Here is a 19,410-nt window from a genome sequence, read left to right as displayed (position 1 = left end):
GGCCGAGGCGGCGGTTCGCCCGCAGGCCGCGGCGCTGACAGCCGCGGGGCGCGCCTCCCGGGAGGGGCGGGGCCGGGGGCGGGGCCGGCGCCCGCGCAGCCGCGCGCCCATTGGCGGCCGCGGCGGGGGGCGTGGCGGGGGCGGGGCCGGGGCGGGGCGGGTTCGCAGCCCGGCCGGGGCCGCGCGGGATTTCGCAGGACGAGCGCCGCGGTGCAGCCGCCGCCGCCGGTGCGGGTGCGGGTGCGGGTGCCGGAGCCGCGGAGCCCCCGCTCGGCCGCCCTCGCCGCCGCCGCCGCCGGGAGCGATGCCCCCCGGGCCCCGCGCCCCCCGCGCGCGCGCCGAGCATGGAGAAGTCGAGTAGCGAGGACTCGCTCGGCCGCAGCCCGTCGCCGGACAGCAAGGCGTCGGACGCGGCCGCGCCGTCGGGCCCGGGCCGCCCGGCGGGACGCGGCGGCGGCGGCGGCGGGTTCACGGCCGGCGCCTTCTACGGCCCGGCCGAGCGGCGCGGCCCCGCCGGGCCCAAGGGCAGCAAGTACGTGGTGTTTTACCTGGACCTGTCCTTTGTGTTCCTCCTAGAGTTCAAGAGGTGCAGCATGGCGCGGGGCTGCCTCTGCGGCCTCAAGTACGCGATGTTCCTCTTCAACCTGGTGTTCTGGGTGAGTCCCGCGCCCCCCGCGCCCCCGCGCCCCCCCCGCGCCCCCGCGCCCCCCGTTCCGGGGCGGGGCGGCCCTCCTCCTACAGCGTCTCGGGGACCCGAGCGCGGCGGGTCCGCAGCGAGGACGGGAAGGTGGCGGGCTCGTCTCCGGGCGCCCCGCGGCCGCCCTGGCCAGACGGGTCACGGCGCGGACGTCCGGCCCGGGCCCCCGGCTCACCGGCCCGGGCCCGGGGCCGCCGCCGGGCGGGAGAGGGGCGCCCGCGTGCGCCGCAGCCCCGCGCCCCGGACAACTTTCCGGGGTGCGTCCGAGCGCGCGGCCCGGCGGGGGCGGCGTCCCCGCGTCCCCGTCCCGCTCCGCTCCGCGCGGCGCCCGGTGACCTTGGCTCCGCCGTGCGGGCCGCGGCGCGCGCGTCTCCCGCGGAGCTGGTTTCCGGGATGCGGGCTGGGTCTCGCCGGGGCGGCCGCGGGGCCGCGGGGGCCGGGGGCGGGAACTCTCTGGGAAAGGCCGGCGGGCGCCGCGGCCGTCCCCTCCGGCCCCGCGTCGGTCCCCGCGCGCGTGCGGCGTGCGGCGCCGGCCCCGCCGGTCTTTGGCGGGGTTGCCCCCCCCCCCCCCCCCCGCTTTGCTTCACCTCCGGTGTCAGCCGGGGACCCCCGGGCCGCTCCCCGCCCCCCCCCGCGCCCCCCGCTGGCCGCGGCGGGGATCGCAGGCGCCGCGGGGGGACGGTGCGGGGGGAGCCCCGCCGCGGCGGGGTGGGGTCCCGCTGGGCCGAGACGGGGCGTGCTGCGCCCGGAGCCGCAGAGGAGGCCTGCGGGCCCGGCCCGCTCACCCCGGCCCAGGGCTCCGGCCGCGCCCCCGGCCCCGGCCGCCGGGCCGACCCGGACTGCGGCCCTCCGCGCTGACAGCCCGCCCCGCCGGCCGCCGGCCCCGCCTCCCCGCCGCCCCTGCGCCCGGCATTGGTCGGGGCCTGGCTGACGTCACCGGGGGCGGGCCGGGGGCGGGGCCTGGCGCCGGGGCTCCTCCTCCGCGCCGAGTGCAGGGCTGGGGCTGCCCCGGTGCACTGTGGGAGCGCCCCCCCCCCTCCGGCCCGGGCCCGCCTCCCCCCCCCCCCGCACCCCGCACCCCCCCGCACCCCCCCCCCCGCACCCCGCACCCCAGTCCTCCCGGTGACAGGGACAGGACCCGTGCCGCCCGCCCCTGCGGGAGCCTGAGACCCAAGGGCCCGGGTTCAAAGCCGGCCGGGCAGAGACGTCCCGGAGCCGCATCGAGCTCCTCCCGGGGCCGGGGCCGGCCGGGCTGGGGGGCCGGGCCGAGGATCGCGCTCGAGGCGCATCGAGCTCCTCCCGGGGCCGGGGCCGGCCGGGCTGGGGGGCCGGGGCCGAGGATCGCGCTCGAGGCCGGCCCGGGCAGGAGCGGCCCCGATCTCCCGTGAGCCACCAGAAAACCAGAGATGGCGCCGCGGCCCAAGCGGAGCAGCGCCCGCCCCGAGCGAAGGCAGCCCGGACAGGACCGCCAAGAAAACCCCAGGCAGAGACAGGACAGCCGGGACAGCACCGGGCCGGGTTCCAACCCGGGACGGACACGCTACAGACAGACAGACAGACAGACAGACACACACAGAGCCTACACACACACACACACACACAGAGCCTACACACACACACACACACACACACACACACACTACACACACACACTACACACACACTACACACACACTACACACTACACACACACACTACACACACACACACTACACACACACACAGAGCCTACACACACACACTACACACACACTACACACACACACACTACACACACACACAGAGCCTACACACACACACACTACACACACACTACACACACACACACACACTACACACACACTACACACACACTACACACACACACTACACACACACACTACACACACACACTACACACACACACTACACACACTACACACACACTACACACTACACACACACACTACACACACTACAGACACATACCACACACAGCACACACACACACTACACACACACACTACATACACACACACTACACACTACACACACACACTATACACACTACACACTACACACACACAGAGCCTACACACACACACTACACACACTATACACTACACACACACTACACACACACTACACACACACACTACACACACACTATACACACTACACACTACACACACACAGAGCCTACACACACACACTACACACACTACACACTACACACACACACTACACACACTATACACTACACACACACTACACACACACTACATACACACACTACACACACACTACACACACACACACACTATACACACACACTACACACACACACTACACACACACTACACACACACTATACACACACTACACACACACTACACACACACACACTATACACACACACTACACACACACACTACACACACACTACACATACACACTACATACACACACTACACACACACTACACACACACTATACACACAGAGCCTACACCCCCACACACACATACTACACACACATCCCCTACACACACACACACACACACATCTACACACATACACACACATAGTTTTCGCACGCTCAGGGTCCCGTCCACCGCTCGCCAAACCCATCTTGGGCATCTCCCACCAGTGGGTCCTGCCAGGCTGTGGGGGGCCGGGGCAGGGTGCCAGGTGGAGCAGGATGACGCTCGCACCCCTGGCTGTGAGAGGGGGCTGTGTCGGGGTGTGCCGTAAGGGGGGCCCCCAGCGCCGGACCCCGCGCCCTTTCCTCCAGCCCCGTCCTCCACCCTCGGGATGGCGGCCGCGCCCCCAGCCGGCCAGCAGAGCTGCCCGGTGGCTTTCAGTCCTGGCATGGAAGGCTCCCTGCGCGGATGCCAGCCCTCAGCATGCCCGCTGGAGGGAGGAAGGCTGGCCCCAGGCTGCCCGCGCGCGCGGGGGCCACGCGGGGCCTGACGAGCTGACCCCTGACCTGCAAGCGGGGTCAGGACCCTCAGCCTGCTTGCTTTGGGTGCAGCCGGGGTGGTGGGCGTGGCCGACACGGCCTTCCCTCCCCTGCCCCTCCCCGGCCTCCCTCCCCTGCCTTCCCTCCCCAGGCCTCCCTCCCCGGCCTCCCTCCCCTGCCCCTCCCCGGCCTCCCTCCCCTGCCCCTCCCCGGCCTCCCTGCCCTGCCTTCCCTCCCCAGGCCTCCCTGCCCGGCCTCCCTCCCCTGCCCCTCCCCGGCCTCCCTCCCCTGCCCCTCCCCGGCCTCCCTCCCCTGCCTTCCCTCCCCAGGCCTCCCTGCCCGGCCTCCCTCCCCTGCCCCTCCCCGGCCTCCCTGCCCTGCCTTCCCTCCCCGGCCTCCCTCCCCTGCCTTCCCTCCCCAGGCCTCCCTGCCCGGCCTCCCTCCCCGAGCCTCCCTGCCCGGCCTCCCTGCCCAGCCTCCCTCCCAGGCCTCCCTCCTCGGGCCTCTCTGCACTTGGGGCCTGGTGACCCCAGAGTCTGTGGGTGTCTGGCGATGGGGGGGTGCTGTGGAGGAGGGGTGCATGCTGGCTGCAGGGGGGGCAGGGAGGAATTGGGGACCTGGTCTGTTGGGGGACAAGGGGACGGGAGGAAGGGCCAGGCTCTCCTCCCCTCGCGCCCCCCCCCCCCCGGACCCTCAAGACAGTGTCGGTGCGAGCATGCCGGCTCCGTCCCCACTTCCTTCCCCGCAGCATTAAAAACTCAACTTCCTCGTCTTAATAGCTATTTTTAAATCCTGTCGGAGCCGGCACTGGTGTCAATCACGAGGAGGTGAGGAGGAGGAGGAGGGGAGAGAAAGTCCCACTGAAACCCTGCACCCCGGGCCTGACCCTGGGGGGGGCACCCCAGGAGCACCTTGCCCCCCCCCCCGCCGCCCTTGGCTGAACTTGGCCTCGGGCTGGGTGGCCAGGGCCTTGTGCGGCTTCCTGGGGTGTCGGGGCCCCAATCCGGCCCATTCCCTCACGCCACAACTATTTGCTGAATGCCCGCCGCGTGCACAGAGCGGCCAGTTGGTGAGGACAGGCGGCGGATGATCAGTTTTCCAAAGCCAGGAAGTTGTGGAATGGACAGGTCATCTGGCCCGGCCCGGCCTGCGCCTGGCCTCTGAACACAGCGTGGCCCAGAAGGCCGCAGACCTCCACCCAGCATCCCGGTGGTCTGCGACCAGGCCATTCGGCTGCTCGGAGGCCCCCGATACTTCTGAGCAGCAGCCATAATGAATCTACGCTGTAGAGACCCCGTACGGAGACACCAAAGTGGGCCGCTGGCACTGGGGTTTTGAAGGATGAATAGGAGCGTGCGGATGAGAGGAATCTAGGGGGCCAGGTGAGGGAGGACTGTGGGGGGGCGGCGGGGAAGGAGATAGAAAACCAAGTCAGTCTGGAGTCCCGGCCTGGGGGCGTGCGTGGCCCCCGCACCCGGGAAAGGGCTCCCCAGTGGCAGGTCGGCTGTGGCCCCTGGGTGGCAGGCCTCCCCCCTCCCACTTTGCTGGGCCTGCCTGTTTGGTTCCAGTTAGGAAGCTTTGAAGCCCGGCTAAATCCGCTGGGCAGAGTTAAGTCTCCTGAGCCGGCTTTGTCCCTGCTCACATTTGAAAGCTAATCTGCCGGCAGGAGTGGCAGGGGTGGGGGCGGGGGGCTGGCAGGGGTAAGCGGATGATGTGTACAAGGTGGAGAAAGAGGTCCCCGGTGACCTGCGGCCTGCCCCGGGGAACGGGCAGGGACCAGACCCGCCGGCTCATCTCCCCCAAGCCCAGCGGGCGCCCCCGTGTTCCCCACGCAGGGGCATCCCCAGATCTCTGTCACTTGGTTTTTGCTTTAAAAAAAACTCGCACCGCTTGAACTCCCTGCTCCACAGCTGGCGCTCTGCCGTTAGAGCCATGCCTCCAGCCCAGCTTTTTGCTGCTCATCTGGAGATTGAGTCTTGTGGCCTCTCCCCCCCCCCCCCCGTCCCCCCCCCACTGCAGGCTGTTTGAACTGTGATCCTCCGGATCTCAGCCTCCTGAGTTGCGGGGAGTACAGGTGTCAGCCCCCAGTGCCCGGCTGGTGTGTCTCATTTCAGACTTCTGATAGGTGCGGTTATCCTGTGTGTATCTTAGTTATTGTAAGAGGGCTGCGTGGGTGTGGAGAGAGCTTGCCTAGCACGCACACGTGTGTGTGTGTGTGCGCGTGCGTGTGCGCGTGTGCACGCACCTGTGCTAATACTAGGACTTGATCTCACGGTCTGGATGCTGTACCTGAGCTTCTGTTGCTCCAGGCGAGCGCTCTACCCCTTGAGCCACAGCACCACTTCTGGCTTTTTGCTGGTTCATGGGAGGTCAGAGTCCCACGGACTTTCCTGCCCAGGCTGGCTTTGAACCGCGATCCTCAGACCTCAGCCTCCGGGGTAGCTGGGACGGCAGGCGTGAGCCACCACGCCCAGCTCCCGACACCACGCCCCACCTGCCCTGAGCCTCAGGAAGCCGGGCTGATCCTGGGAGAGGCTCGGTGGGTTCGGGGGTGACATGGCCGGCGTGCGGGTCACCCTGCTTGGGCCTGCTTTTGTGGCGGGCAGGTGTGCAATTGGAAGCACAGGAGAGGGCCCCTTGGGGCGCTGTGGGGGAGGGCTTGGCCTGTTTCCAGGGGTCCCTTGGGAAACCATGGCAACGCCCCAAGCAGGTGACAGCTTGGGGGTGGAGGGCCTGGGCTGGGTGGGTTCAGTGGGACTGTCCCTGGGGTCTGGAGGGAGGGGGAGGGCGAGGGGGAGGGGAGGAGGGAGACAGCGCCGGCATTACCATGTATGGCAGCGCTGAGCGCTGGGCAGGCCCCCCCCGTCCCCCCCAGTCTTCCTGCTGAGGAAGAGCAAGGAGATGCCACGGAAGCTTCTGGGGGGGGGGCTGCCTGTGAATCAGGAGCTGTGGGAGGAAGATTGACAAGATCCAACCCCACGAATGGCATGGCGGGAGGGGGGGGGAGGGAGGGGCCCCGGGCGCCGTCCCTCAGCCCTTCAGCTCCAGGCCGGCGCTCTGCCCCTCGAGCCACAGCGCCACGTCCACTTTTCTGCTGGTTTATTGGAGATCAGAGCCTCACAGACATTTCCTGCCCGGGCTGGCTTCGAACCGTGATCCTCAGCTCTCAGCCTCCTGAGCAGCTGGGGTGACAGGCGGGAGGCGGGGCGCCCCGCTCACTGGAGATCTCCCGAGGCCGCCCTGCGGGCCCTGGATCCGTGATGATGCCTGTCTCACAGGCGGGGAAACTGAGGCCCGGGCTGAGCCAGGGCCCCCCTCCAGACCGGACTCGCTCGGGCCCCCGGCTTGAGTTTGGGCTGATGACTTGGGAGCATTGGGGTCTGGGGGCGATGGGGTCTGAGGGCGATGGGGTCGGGGGTGTGTCGCGCCGGGGAGATGCTGGCGAGGGCCGGGGGCTGCCTTCCCTGCAGTTCTTCCTGCTCTCCAGCCGCCATCGGGATCCTCCTGGCAGCGGGGATCCCCCTCCCCCCTCCCCTGCCCCCCACCTGTCTGGGGCAGTCCCCCAAAGTCGCCCAGCCCTGGTTGTGCCAGGAATACAAACCATCTCTGCTGAAACTCCAGGCTGCAAGCCCAGGCAGCTTCATGTTCAAGGCTGCCTTTGGGGGTGACCCCAGAGTCGCTCCTGGGTCCTTTTGCGGGATGTGTAGTATTCACCCCCCGGCCGAGTGCCTTTGGAGGTCACCCCCCCGTCCCCCGAGAGCCTCAGCCTCTGTGTGGCCAGGACTGCGGGGGGGGGGCCGTGTCCCTCCCCCCTCCCCAGCCCTGCCGCTGCCCAGGCCCAGGCTCCACTGACGCAGGAGCGGGTCCTCGGCTGGACGCGCCCTCGGTGCCCGCCAGGGCCGGCCCGCTTCCCTTCTGTTCCCTCCCGCGTGGTGTTCCGGGCTGTGTCGCCGTCTCTGCACCTGTCAGGGTCCTGGGATCGAATCACGATTGGTTCCCTGCGGCCTCTGTCTCTGGTCACGCGTCCCTGGACCTCCGCAGACCGCAGTGTGCGCGTTGCGGGTTTTGCCAGGGCGCCCCTAAAGTTGGATGCTTCCCAGAACCCCACTTTCCAGGCGGCCCAGGAGCTGTGTGTCCAGGCTCTGGTGAGCAGCGCGGTACCCCCTCGGAGTTTGGGGGCCTGGGGGGGGAGACGCCTTGGTCTCAGAGTTCAGGGTCACTCCAGACACTGGAACCTGCCGGTCCCAAGACAGGGTGTGGGCAGCCCCAGGGCGCGGCCCCCGGCCAGGATTTCTGGTGCTCGCATTGACAGGCATTGGCGCAGATTTGCCTGCTGGAGTCTGTCTGCCCTGGGGACATTGGACACTGGCCAGCGGCGGTGATGGCTTCTGATTAAACAGCCCACGGGGGCCAGTGGGCTGAGGGGGCGGGGCGAGCTGGCCCCGGGGGTGGAGCATGCGGGCTCTGGGGCGTGGCGAGTGGGCCGTGGGGGCGTGGCCAACAGCTCCTGGGGCGGGGCCAGCAGGCTCAGGGCAGGGTGAGTGGGCCGTGGGGGCAGAGCAAGCTCTGGCATGCTGAGTGGGCCATGGGGGCGGAGCATGCGGGCTCTGGGGCGTGGTGAGTGGGCCATGGGGGCGTGGCCAGCAGCTCCTGGGGCGGGGCCAGCGGGCTCAGGGCAGGATGAGTGGGCCATGGGGGCGGAGCATGTGGGCTCTGGGGCGTGGTGAGTGTTATGGGGGCGTGGCCAGCAGTCCGGAGGCGTGGCCATTAGGCTTGTGATATGGTGAGTGGGCCCTGAGGTGGGGCTAGCGAGTCCTGGGGTGGGGTATGCAGATTTGGGGCGGGGCATGTAGATTTGGGGGCGGGGCATCCAGCCAGGCCTTGCACTGGACCACGTCCTCCTGGGTCCACGTCCCTAGAGATGCCCCACCCGCCCGGGGCGCTTGCGGGCCCATCTGCACCCAGAGCTCCGGCCCGGTCCTCCCCAGTGCTCCCCGATGAGCTCTCCTCCCCAGGGACGGCCTCCTGATCTTAAGGAAACTGAGTTAGAGGGGGAGGAGACGAGGCTGGCGTGCAGGCCTGGCTCTGCCGGAGTCCGGACCACCGAGGGCCACCCTGGCGGGAGCGGGTGTGGCCAGGCCGGCGCCGACTGCTCTTTTCCTGTAAAGCCCCGGAGCACTGTAGCCCCGAGTCCCCGTGGGAAGTGCTCTCTAGATTGCTAGGCTGCGCCGGCCGCTGTCTCTGGGCACCTGATGGGTAGGTGTGTTGGTCAGTGAGCCCCGCCGTGGCGGATGGGGGGCGGCCCGCGGCTCCCCATCCGCAGCCCCCGGTTCCTCACGCGGCTGCTTGTTTGCGCTGGGCTGAGATTTGGCTCTCTGTTCCGGGATGAGCCATGCCGGACCTCCCACCCCTCCCCAGCTTCCAGGCAGGGACGGAAGAGGGGTGGGAAGAGAGCTGAGCTCACGGCTTGGCTGGCTGCCCAGAGCCTGGACTTTGCAGTTCTCTGTGTGAGTGTGCGTGCGTGCGTGCATGCATGCGTGCCTGTGTGTGTAAGTGGAAGGCAGGCCGCACTGCACATCAGACCAGTCTGGAAACTTCTCCCTGAGCCTTCTTGGGTGACAGCCTGCATTCACCGGTGCTGACAGGGACCCAGCCAGGCGTGCCTGGGGCTGGGGGCCCCCCAATCCCCACCTGGCCATCAGAGGGGGGCTGGAGGAAGACTGGGGAATGGAGAGAAAGATAAAAGCAGGACCCAGGGGACAGGGGGGTGGGGCACAGGCTGGTGGGGCTGGGAGCCGGCCCTGGCGCCCTCGGATGGCGCGGGTACCCGGAGACTGGGCCCGCCAGGCTCTGCCTCAGCCCCTCTCCCCGCCAGCTGCTGCATTCCCAGCCCCCCTGCCAAAAACAAGGGCATCTGGCTAGAATTTAGGTCAGTACAAAAAAGAAAGATCCGGGTCTCCCCCTCCCCACCCCCTCCGGCAATCTGTCCTCACCCCAGGAGGTGGGGGGGAGCCCCGGGGGCCCGGGGGCTGTCCAGGGCCTCACAGAGCCCCAGCTGGACGTCTGGGGGCCGGGGCGCGTGCGCTGTGGCGGCACGGCATTGTGTGGTGGAGAGCCACGTGCAGGGGCTGGGGGTTCGCTGGGGGCCCCCCGTGGCAGCTGTGAGCTCAGGTCCCAAGCTGAGGCGGTGCCTAGCAGATGCGCTCCGACTCCCGGCCTGCCTGTCTGCGCGGTGGACGGTGACTGTGGCACGCGGCCCCTGCGCTGAGTGGGCGCGTGGGGGACCCTGCAGGGCACTCAGGGAAGGGGCACCCCATGGGAAGGGTGGGGGGCATCCTGTGGCATTCTGGGAAGGGTGGAGGGGCAATGTCCTATGGCATTCTGAGAAGGATGGGGGGCACCCCATGGCATTCTGGGAAGTGTGGGGGGCATCCTGTGGCATTCTGGGAAGGGTGGGGGGAATGTCCTGTGGCATTCTGGGAAGGGTGGTGGGAACGTCCCGTGGCATTCTGGGTGGTGATGGGGGGCAATCCATGGCATTCTGGGAAGGGTGGTGGTATCCCGTGGCATTCTGGGAGGGGTGGCAGGGGGGATGTCCTGTGGCATTCTGGGAAGGGTGGAGGGGGGGGATGTCCCGTGGCATTCTGGGAGGGGTGGCGGGGGGATGTCCCGTGGCATTCTGGGAAGGGTGGAGGGGGGGATGTCCCGTGGCATTCTGGGAGGGGTGGCGGGGGGATGTCCCATGGCATTCTGGGAGGGGTGGCTGGTGACCCCCGCTGGTGATGGTGGTGTGTCTGTCTCTGTGGCGGGGAGCTTGTGACTGCTCAGCCCCAGTGCCCCCAGCCCCCAGCCTTGCGGCTCCTCGGTCACCCGGTCGAGAAGGCCTGGCCGTGAGGCTGGAGGGTCCCGGCGGGCAGCGGCTGTCTGGCTCCTAGGTCCGTCTGGAGACAGTGGGGTTTTGTGCTGGGCTCTCTGTGGGTCTTGGGGGTACAGATGATCAGGGCCTGGGGCGGGGGGCGCGGGCTGGGCACGTGCAGCTTGGCCATTGCCTGGGGTGCACGGTCACCAAGGCAGGGGAGACACAGAGGCGGGACCCAGGGCCACCCGGCCTTCGTGGCGCTGTGTGGACGGTCACACTGTGGCCGTGGCCCGTAGCCTGTCCGGCCCCACGCAGGGCTCAGGACCCAGCTGACCCCTGTCGTACAGCCCAGAGCCAGAGGGCTGCAGGCCTGGCCCAGCCCCCCGGGCAAGGGACAGATGCAGGGCCGAGTGCGGCCGAGTCCCCGACTCTGACAGCTTGATTTATGTCCCTCCGCTTGTGCTTACAAATTAGGAGCCGCTCTTCTGCGAAGCTGGCTCTGGGATCCACTCGAGTCACCGTGGGACGGGCAGCGGGGCGGTGTCTGCGTGGGGACGGCTCAGTGTGGGCGTCCTTATTACCCAGCCGCCGCGGACTCCCTCTCCCCCTGCTCCCCCGGGCCAGATTCGAACACAGCTCTCCGGGCCCGCGTGGGGATGATCGTGGGTGGATTTGTCAGGAGCAGAGCGGGGGGCCGGGCGTGTTGGAGGCCCCTGGGGGGCCAGCCGGGACCTCGTGGGTTCTGTCCTGTCCCCTACCTGTCTCTGCGGTGACAGCCTGCCAGCCAGGTGCAGCCATGGGCATCCAGGCCCTGGGTGTCTGTCTGTCTGGCCAGTGAGTCGGGCTCCACATCAGTTCCTGACCCCTGTGGGTCCTCATCTGTGGACGGGCAGAGGACTCGGTGCCTGGCTGGGGCCAGTACTAGTCAGCCAACAGAGCGAATGACCCCAGGGCCTCCTCCACCCACAAGATGGCCACTTGGTAGGTCCGAATCACAATGCAGGCAGCATCTATCTGGGTCTATGGCTCCCACCTACTGGGTCTATAGCTCCCAGCTACTCAGGAGGCTGAGATCTGAGGATCGCTGTTGGAACCCAGAATGGGCAGGAAAGCCTGTGAGACTCTTTATCTCCAAATTAACCACTAGAAAACCAGAAGTGGCGCTGTGGCTCAGGTGGTAGAGCACCAGCTTTGAGGGGAAAAGCCGAGGGACAGCGCCCAGGCCCCGAGTCCAAGCCCCAGGGCCTGGTGCCCACACACCGAGGGCCAGCTGCCGGGTAGCCGCCTTCCACGGCTGGAGCCCCAGGCCCCCAGGGCTCCCCTGGGAACCCACAGGGGCCCCCCGTCCTTGCCGCGAGGAAACTGGGGTCCAGGGCCAGAAGGAGGGCTTGTCTGAGACATCACGGCCCGGCGCTGGCAGAGGCCGGGGGTGGACCCGGGCCTCCAGGCACAGGGTGGGGGCTGGCGGCGGCCTCCTGCGTCTGGGCACCGGGCAGCACCGCGCCAGGACGGCGCGCCAGGCACGGGGTGGCAGCTGGCGGCTCCGCTTGACGTCGGCACAGCCTCGACGCCCCCCTCCCGGTCCTGTCGGCTGCGCTTCAGCGCCGTGCCTGCTCGCACGCGCACGCGCACGCGTGGTCACGATCGCCGCCCCGGAACACGCTTGCCGAGCAGGCCGGAGCCACGGGCAAGGCTGCCAGCAGGCGCTCCGTCCATCCGTCATTCATTCATTTACTGCCATTCACTCATCCACCATCATCCAGCTACCATCCATCCATCACTCATTCATCCATCCACCATCATTCATTCATCATCATCATCCATCATTCATTCATCCATCCACCATCATTCCTTCATCATCATCCATCCATCATTCATTCGTCCATCCACCATCATTCATTCATCATCCATCTACCATCCATCCATCATTCATTCATTGGCTACCATTCATTTATTCACCATCATCCATCCATCATTTATTCATCATCCATCCACCTTCCATCTATCATTCATTCACCACTGTTCATTCATCCATCCACCATCATTTAATCACCACCATTCATTCATTATCATCCATCCATCATTCATTCATCTATCCACCATCATTCAATCACCATCATCCATTACTATCATTCATTCATTATCATCCATCCATCATTCATTCATCTATCCACCATCATTCAATCACCATCATCCATTACTATCATTCATTCATTATCATCCATCCATCATTCATTCATCTATCCATCATCATTCATTCACCATCATTCATCCACCACCATTTGTTCACCATCATTCATTCACCATCCTCCATTCATCCATCTACTATCTTCCATTCATTCATTTACCACCATTCATTCCTTCACCATCATTCATTCGCCACAGTGAGCAGGGGCCTGGGTCCCAGGTTCCACACAGGACAGAGGCCCTCGGGGGTATGGCGTCTGTTCATCCTCGAGGGAGAGGACCCAGAGCAGCAGCCCCTGCCACAGGGCGGGCGCCAGGGTGGCCCGGCTCTCGGGTCGGGGGCTGTGGAGTGCCGTCGGGGCCTGGAGGGGGCTGGGGGGGCTGGGTTGGGGCCAGGCCGGCAGAGCCCACGGCCCCCCCCTCGGAGCAGGACGGCAGGTCCTCTGGGCAGGTGCGGCTCTGGAGCCCGGTGTCCCGGCAGCTGGAGCCAGGACTGGTCCCTGGGGCGGGGAGGGGGGGAGCTCGTGGGGAGATGAGCAATACCGCCTGACTCACGCCTGTTCCCCAGCCCCCCTTCCTGTGCCCCCTCCCCTCCGGTCCCTCCCTCCCCTAGCAGCGATCATCTGCAGGGCCGCTTATGTTACGCAGGGGTGTGTGTGTGTGGGGGGCTGTGGTGATCGGAGCTCCCAGGCTGGACTCCCCGGGACCAGTGGACGCGGTCAGCTGGGCGGATGGATACACAGAGGCCACTGTGGAGCCCTAGGCCCCAGCCCTGCCTGCTGCGGCCCCACGGCCGTGGGCACAGCTGATGCTGGTTTAGCCGGGGACAAAGGAAACGCAGGAGCCGCGGCCAGCACACGGGAGACCGGGAGCCTCCATGCGGCCGGGGGGGGGGGGCGTCATCTGCCGCGCACATGGCGGGGGCTGGGCTGGGCCAGGCCAGGGGGTGGGCAGTGCTGGGTACGGACGTGCCCTTGCATCTGGGCCTAGAGCCAGGCGGCGATCGGCGGTGAACGCGTGGCTTTCGCATGGGTTACCACGGCGGCCGGCGCGGGTGGGCGCCCCCCTGCTTGCGTGCCCTCATGGGCATCGACGACAGCTTGCGTTGATGGGACGGCCGCTGCCCGGGCCCGGCTGTGGGCCCAGGAGATAGCTCCTTCCTCCTCCACCTCTGACCTAACGGTCCCGGCCTGGCTGCCCTCCCCCTCCCCCCGCAAGGACTGGTGAACCCCTGCCTGGGGTGGGGGTGGGGGTCTCTGAAGGGCCCAGCGTGGTCTACATTGGCCCGTGGCGCACGCCTGTAATCCCCCGTGGCGCACGCCTGTAATCCCAGCTACTCAGGAGGCCGAGCTCTGAGGATCTGGGTTTGAAGCCAGACAGGATAGGAAAATCAGTGAGACTCTTGTCTCCAGCGAACCACCAAAGCCACTGAGAGCGGTACAGGCGCTGGCCTGGAGAGAAGCTCAGGACAGCGCCCAGGCCCTGAGTTCAAGTCCCAGGATGGCACATGCGTGCACACACGCGCGCACAGACACACAGACACACACACCTCCCGGGGGAAGGTTCTGGTTCTTCTGGCCCTAAGCGTGTTCGGGGATGGGCAGCCTTCCAGGCACTGGCCCCGGCTCTCCCCGCTTCACACAGATTCTGTGGGGCCGCCACCAAACCCATAGAGACACCTCCCCGGCCAGAGCCTGTGGCTCACGCCTGTCGACCCAGCTACTCAGGAGGCCCAGGGCTGAGGATCGCGGTTTGAGGCCCAAGCCGGAACCATCAGAAGCAGAGCTGGGACTCGAGTGGCAGAGTGCTAGCCTTCAGCAGGAAAAGCTCAGGGACAGCCCCTTGGGCCAGGGCTGGCTTGGGGGGGGAGGGGGGTCTGTCCAGATCAGCGCCCCTCTTACCACCATTGCCAAACTGCCCCGGGGACCCACAGTGCACTGGGCCCCACCAGCACGGTTCTGTCGGGCCGGAAGTGGCCCATCCGGACCTTTCTTTCTGGAGTTTGAGCTTGGGGCCTCATGCTTGCCAGGATGGTGCTCTACCGCCTGAACCACACCTCCAGCCCCGTTTTTGCTGGTTGTTTTGGAGAGGGAGACTTGGACTTTTCTGCTGGAGCTCCTTTTCAAAGCTTGACTGCTCCTACTTTAGAGCCTCCTGTGGTGTGTGGATTACAGGCGTGCGCCACTTGGAGCCTGGCTATTCAGATGTTTCTTTTTACTGTGAGATTTGGGTATTTAAAAAAAATCCTTCCAGGAACTACAGTGTATGAGGCCAGCTTTCTTGTTTATCTGTCTGTCTGTCTGTCTGTCTGTCTATCTATCTATCTATCTATCTACCATCTATATCATCTGTCTATCTATCATCTATCTATAGCTGTTCTGTCATCTGTCTGCCCAAATATCATTTATCAATCTATCATGTTTATCTATATCTTTCTATCACCTATCACCTGTTTATCTCTGTCTCCATTAAGAGCTGAGACAGGGGGCTGGGCAGGTGGCTCTGTGGTACAGTGCTCGCCTAGTGTCCACGAAGCCCCGGGTTCGATTCCTCAGTAGCACATACACAGAAAAAGCCAGAAGTGGCGCTGTGGCTCAAAGGGTAGAGCGCTAGCAAAAGAAGCTCAGGGACAGCGCCCAGGCCTTGCGTTCAAGCCCCAGGATGGCAAAAAACAAACACACGAAGAAGATCAGACAGGAAGGGCGCGCATGCGTGCACCAGGACATGGCTCAGCCCGCCCCCCGCCCCCCCAGCACTGCCCTTTCCCTTCCCTGTGCCTGGCCTTTGATTGTGGGGGTACCACGCTGTCCCCCCCGGGGAGCTCACCGCCGGGCTGGCTGCCAGCCTCTCACAGGTGACATCACTCAAGCAGGGCCAGTAACATCTGATCAGGGCAGGTGACATCTGATGATTCCAAGAGAGCGCGGGTGGGCGCCGAGAACCACGGGAGATCCACCCCCTCCCACCGTAGGAAGAGACCGGCGCCGCTGGACTGGGGGGCCCGCCCCCCCCCCCCCCGTCAGCCGTTCTGCCAGCCTCTGGCCTTTTTTGGTAATGTTAATGTTCATATATTTCCTTGCATAATGGCTCTTACTTCAGGTTGACTTGCTTTTGAGCTGTATAAAAGCCTTTTTTCTTGTGTGTGTGTGTGTGTGTGTGCGTGCGCGCGCATGTGTGTGCGTGGCCACGCGTCTACAGCTACTGGGGCTGACCTCAGGCCCTCCTGCTCTCCCTTGGCCGTGTGCTGGCTGTCTGTCTCTGGCTTGGGAGAGGAGAGCCTCACCGCTCTTTCTACCTGGGCTGGCTTCAAACATCGAGCCTCAGAATCTCAGCCTCCCCCGAGAAGCCAGGACGCCAGGCGTGAGCACCGGCGCTTGGCCTGTTAAACGTCTTGACGGTGGTGGTAGACGCAGCATTTGGCAGCTTGATTTCTCCCCCGAGTGTCACGTCTCGCGAGGCTCACAGGTGTGGCGTGTGCACCGTGGCTCGCTCACGCCCCGTCATGCCGTGTTTCAGGGGGAGGGGGGGTCCCGCACTCACCTCACCATCCACAATCTCTGAACTCAACCCATCAGATCTCAGAGGCAGCCAGAGGCGCAGGGCCAGAGCCTGAGCTGAGCAGTGGGGAGCCCCAGCCCCCCGCCCCACAGATTGGAACCCCAGCCCCCCGAACCCTAGCCTGGAGCTGCAGCAAATGGCTGGGGTGTACGTGAGCTCATGTCTCGGGCCGGCCGGCCTCACGGGCCTGAGCGCATGCCTGTCACCCCAGCTACTCAGGAGGCTGAGATCTGAGGATCGTGGTTCAAAGCCAGCCCGGGCAGGAACGTCTGTGAGACTCTGATCTCCCGTGGGGTAGAGCGCCAGCCTGATAGAGCTCAGGGACAGCGCCCAGGCCCTGAGTTCAAGCCCCAGGACTGGTACCACGATAGAAAATCAGCAGAGGGAGGCCGTGCGGGCCTGGATCTCGTTCGTGTTCTGGTCTCCCCAGGCCGGGACAGCAGGCGTGACATTCTTGGCGTGCCCGTTTTGCCCAGTCACCGTTTGGTCTTTCCTTTCTCTGTCATTTTTATTTTTACGTTTTGGCAGCGCCGCTGTGCTGTGTCATCTCGGGGCCTCGTGCTTGCTCAGCTGGTGCTCGACCACGGGAGCCGCACCTCTGGACTCTGGGCTGTTTTTGCTCGTTCACTGGAGAGGGGCATCTCTCGGATCTGTCTGGCTGCGGATGAGCGATCGCGTTGGTTAATTATACGAAACACTGGAGTTTCGTTCAGGTTGCCGATGGTTAAAAAACGTTTCTTTCTGGCATCTTCTGGGGTTTGAACTCTGCTCGCTTATTTGCTTAGCTGGTGCTCTACCACTTGAGCCACACCTCTAGCCCGGCTTCCCTTTGACTGGGCTTTTCCTGCATACGCTGGCTTTTCACACTGCGATTCTCCGGATCTCAACCTCCTGAGTGGGTAGGAGCCATCAGAGGCCCTGGGGGGGAACGGAGGGGGAGCGGCAGGACTCTGCCAACCTAGGATTGGCATGGCACCCTGGCATAAGTCACTGGCCTAGTATAGAATGGAATGCTGCGGGCCACGCCAAGGCCTGGCTGGCGATCTGTGGCAGGCAGGGCCCCATCCCCACCCTCCCCGCCCGGGGGGGGGGGGGGGCTGGGTAAGCCGGCTCCAGCCCTGGAACTTTCCCTGAATACCTGACTAATCCTTCCTCCTCTCTTGGGCAGAGCCAGCACCTACCCGGGGGGAGGGGACTACGCCATCTTCTTCCCTCCTCCCTGCCCCTTCTGGGGTCCCTCAGCCCCTGGGGTGCTGTGTTCACTGTCCCCGGTGGGGAAGGGAGCCGCCGTGTGCAGCCTGCCCTGGGCCCCGGTCCCTGGTGGACAGGTTGCCTTCTCCCCCCCCCCACCCCCCCGGCCCTCCTAGCACCACCTGATAAAGTCTGGGTGTGCGTGGGACCCGCCCAGCCCTGTTGCACTCACCTGTAATCTCTGCTGCCTGGGAGGCTGGGCTAGGAAGTTACTTGAGCCTAGGGGTTTTACTAGCTGTCTAACTGGGCACCCGTGGCTCCTGCCTGTCGTCCCAGCTACTCAGGAGGCTGAGATCTGAGGATTGCGGTTCAAAGCCAGCCTGGGCAGGAAAGTCCGTGAGACTCTGATCTCCCATGAACCAGCAGAAAACTGGAAGTGGCGCTGTGGCTCAAGTGGTAGAGTGCCAGCCTTGAGCTGAAGAGCTGAGGGACAGCGCCCAGGCCAAGTTCAAGCTCCACGATGGACAAAAAAAGAAAAAGAAAAAAGACTCTATCAACCCGAGCTGTTCCCTGCCTACCCTGCCCTTCAGCCCTCTTAGCCAGGGCTGGTCGGGTTGGGCAGGGGGTGGGGGGACGGGGAGGGTGCGCCCCCCACCAGCTGGCTCTTTAAGCCACAGCGCCACTTCCGGTTTTCTGCTGGTTCCTTGGCGATCAGAGTCTCACGGACTTTCCTGCCCAGGCTGGCTTTGAACCGCGATCCTCAGATCTCAGCCTCCTGAGTCGCTGGGATGACAGGCGTGAGCCACCGGCGCCTGGCGACCCTCCATCTTTTTGTGGGGGCTGCTGGTACCCACAGAGGAGCCAACTAGACCCTCTTTTCCCTCCCAGGGCCTGGAGACGCCCCCCCCTTATTTTTCTCTCCAAGTGCAGGGCTATGGGAGGAGATGAGAAGCAGGAGGCGTGGCCTGCTGTCCGTCCCCTCCCCCCCCATGGCACGAGCCACACAGATGGAGCGCAGGGGGCGGCCAGCCCTCCCAGCGCTGGGCCCGGCCGCGGGCAGCCAGCTCCCAGCCCCGGCAGATGGCTGCTGACCCGCCCCGAGAGGACCAGGTGGCCCAGGGGCCTCTTCAGTCATGGCGGGAGGGCCGGGCAGCGGGGAGGGAGGGCTGGCGTGGGGCCAGGTCCCGCTGTCACCCGCGGCACCCAAGAGAGCCACGCATGGGGCCATCTCCAGAACCTTCTCCGCAGGAGCATCGGGAGCCCCACAGGGGCTTGGGGCGTGGGTAGCCTCCTCCCTCCCCCTCCCCCTCCCCCCGTGGACCCCCGTGGCGCTGGGGGTGGGGGGCAGGGGAGATCAGCACCCGCTGCAGCATGGCTGGCTGCTGAGACCTTCTGGAAGGCAAGAGAAGGCAGAAGGCCCAAGTCCCCACGCGCTGCCCGCCCCCCCCCAGCCCTGCTGGCCCCGTTCGGGGTTCCCGCTGGCAGAGCCTCGTTCTGGAACTCGCCAAGCGGCCCAGCAGGTGCCTGGAGCCGCGCACGTTCCCAGCACCTGCCAGCCGTTCCCTGGCCTCCACCAAGAGGGAGGTGGGGGGGGATGGGGGGAAGATGGGGGGGCAGGAAGGATGTCCCGGGGCTGCTTTCTGGGCGGAAGGCAAGGCCGATCTGCCACCCCGGGAGGCAGCGGGAGGCTGCCGGGCTTTGTCCTTGACGTGACCTTGAGCGAGCCTGGCTCTGTCCGTCTTGGCCTCGCTGCCTTTGGGGGCGGGCAGGGTGGTTCTTGGTGTCCCCAACCCCACTCCCCCGCCTTGGCCGGCTCCATCCCGCTTTCCTGGGCTGCTTTTCGGGTGTGGCGGGGACCCCGGCACTCTGCTCCCAATCTGAAGCAGGAGGGGGTCCCGGAGCCCCATCTACCATGGGAGGAAGGTGGGCAGACCTCGGGCAGGACTTCCCAGCAGCGGGGCTCCAGGCCCAGCTCCCT

The 19,410-nt window shown here is 65.7% G+C and overlaps 1 protein-coding gene across 1 annotated transcript in view; it reads left to right on the top strand.

Annotated features, from left to right (window-relative positions):
- Positions 1 to 329: 329 nt before the first annotated feature.
- The window catches only part of Tspan9 (tetraspanin 9), a 31,131-nt gene continuing 12,050 nt past the window's right edge, over positions 330 to 19,410 (top strand). The window contains 1 exon segment of the mRNA XM_070006068.1: positions 330 to 656. Coding sequence (XP_069862169.1) covers positions 345 to 656 — 312 coding nt within the window. The 5' untranslated portion in view covers positions 330 to 344.

Source organism: Dipodomys merriami, unplaced genomic scaffold, assembly GCF_024711535.1.
Source record: "Dipodomys merriami isolate MVZ:Mamm:240054 unplaced genomic scaffold, mDipMer1.0.p SCAF_691, whole genome shotgun sequence".
Lineage (NCBI taxonomy): Eukaryota > Metazoa > Chordata > Mammalia > Rodentia > Heteromyidae > Dipodomys > Dipodomys merriami.
Note: the sequence above shows the minus strand (reverse complement) of the source record. Positions and strands in the feature narration are given on the sequence as shown.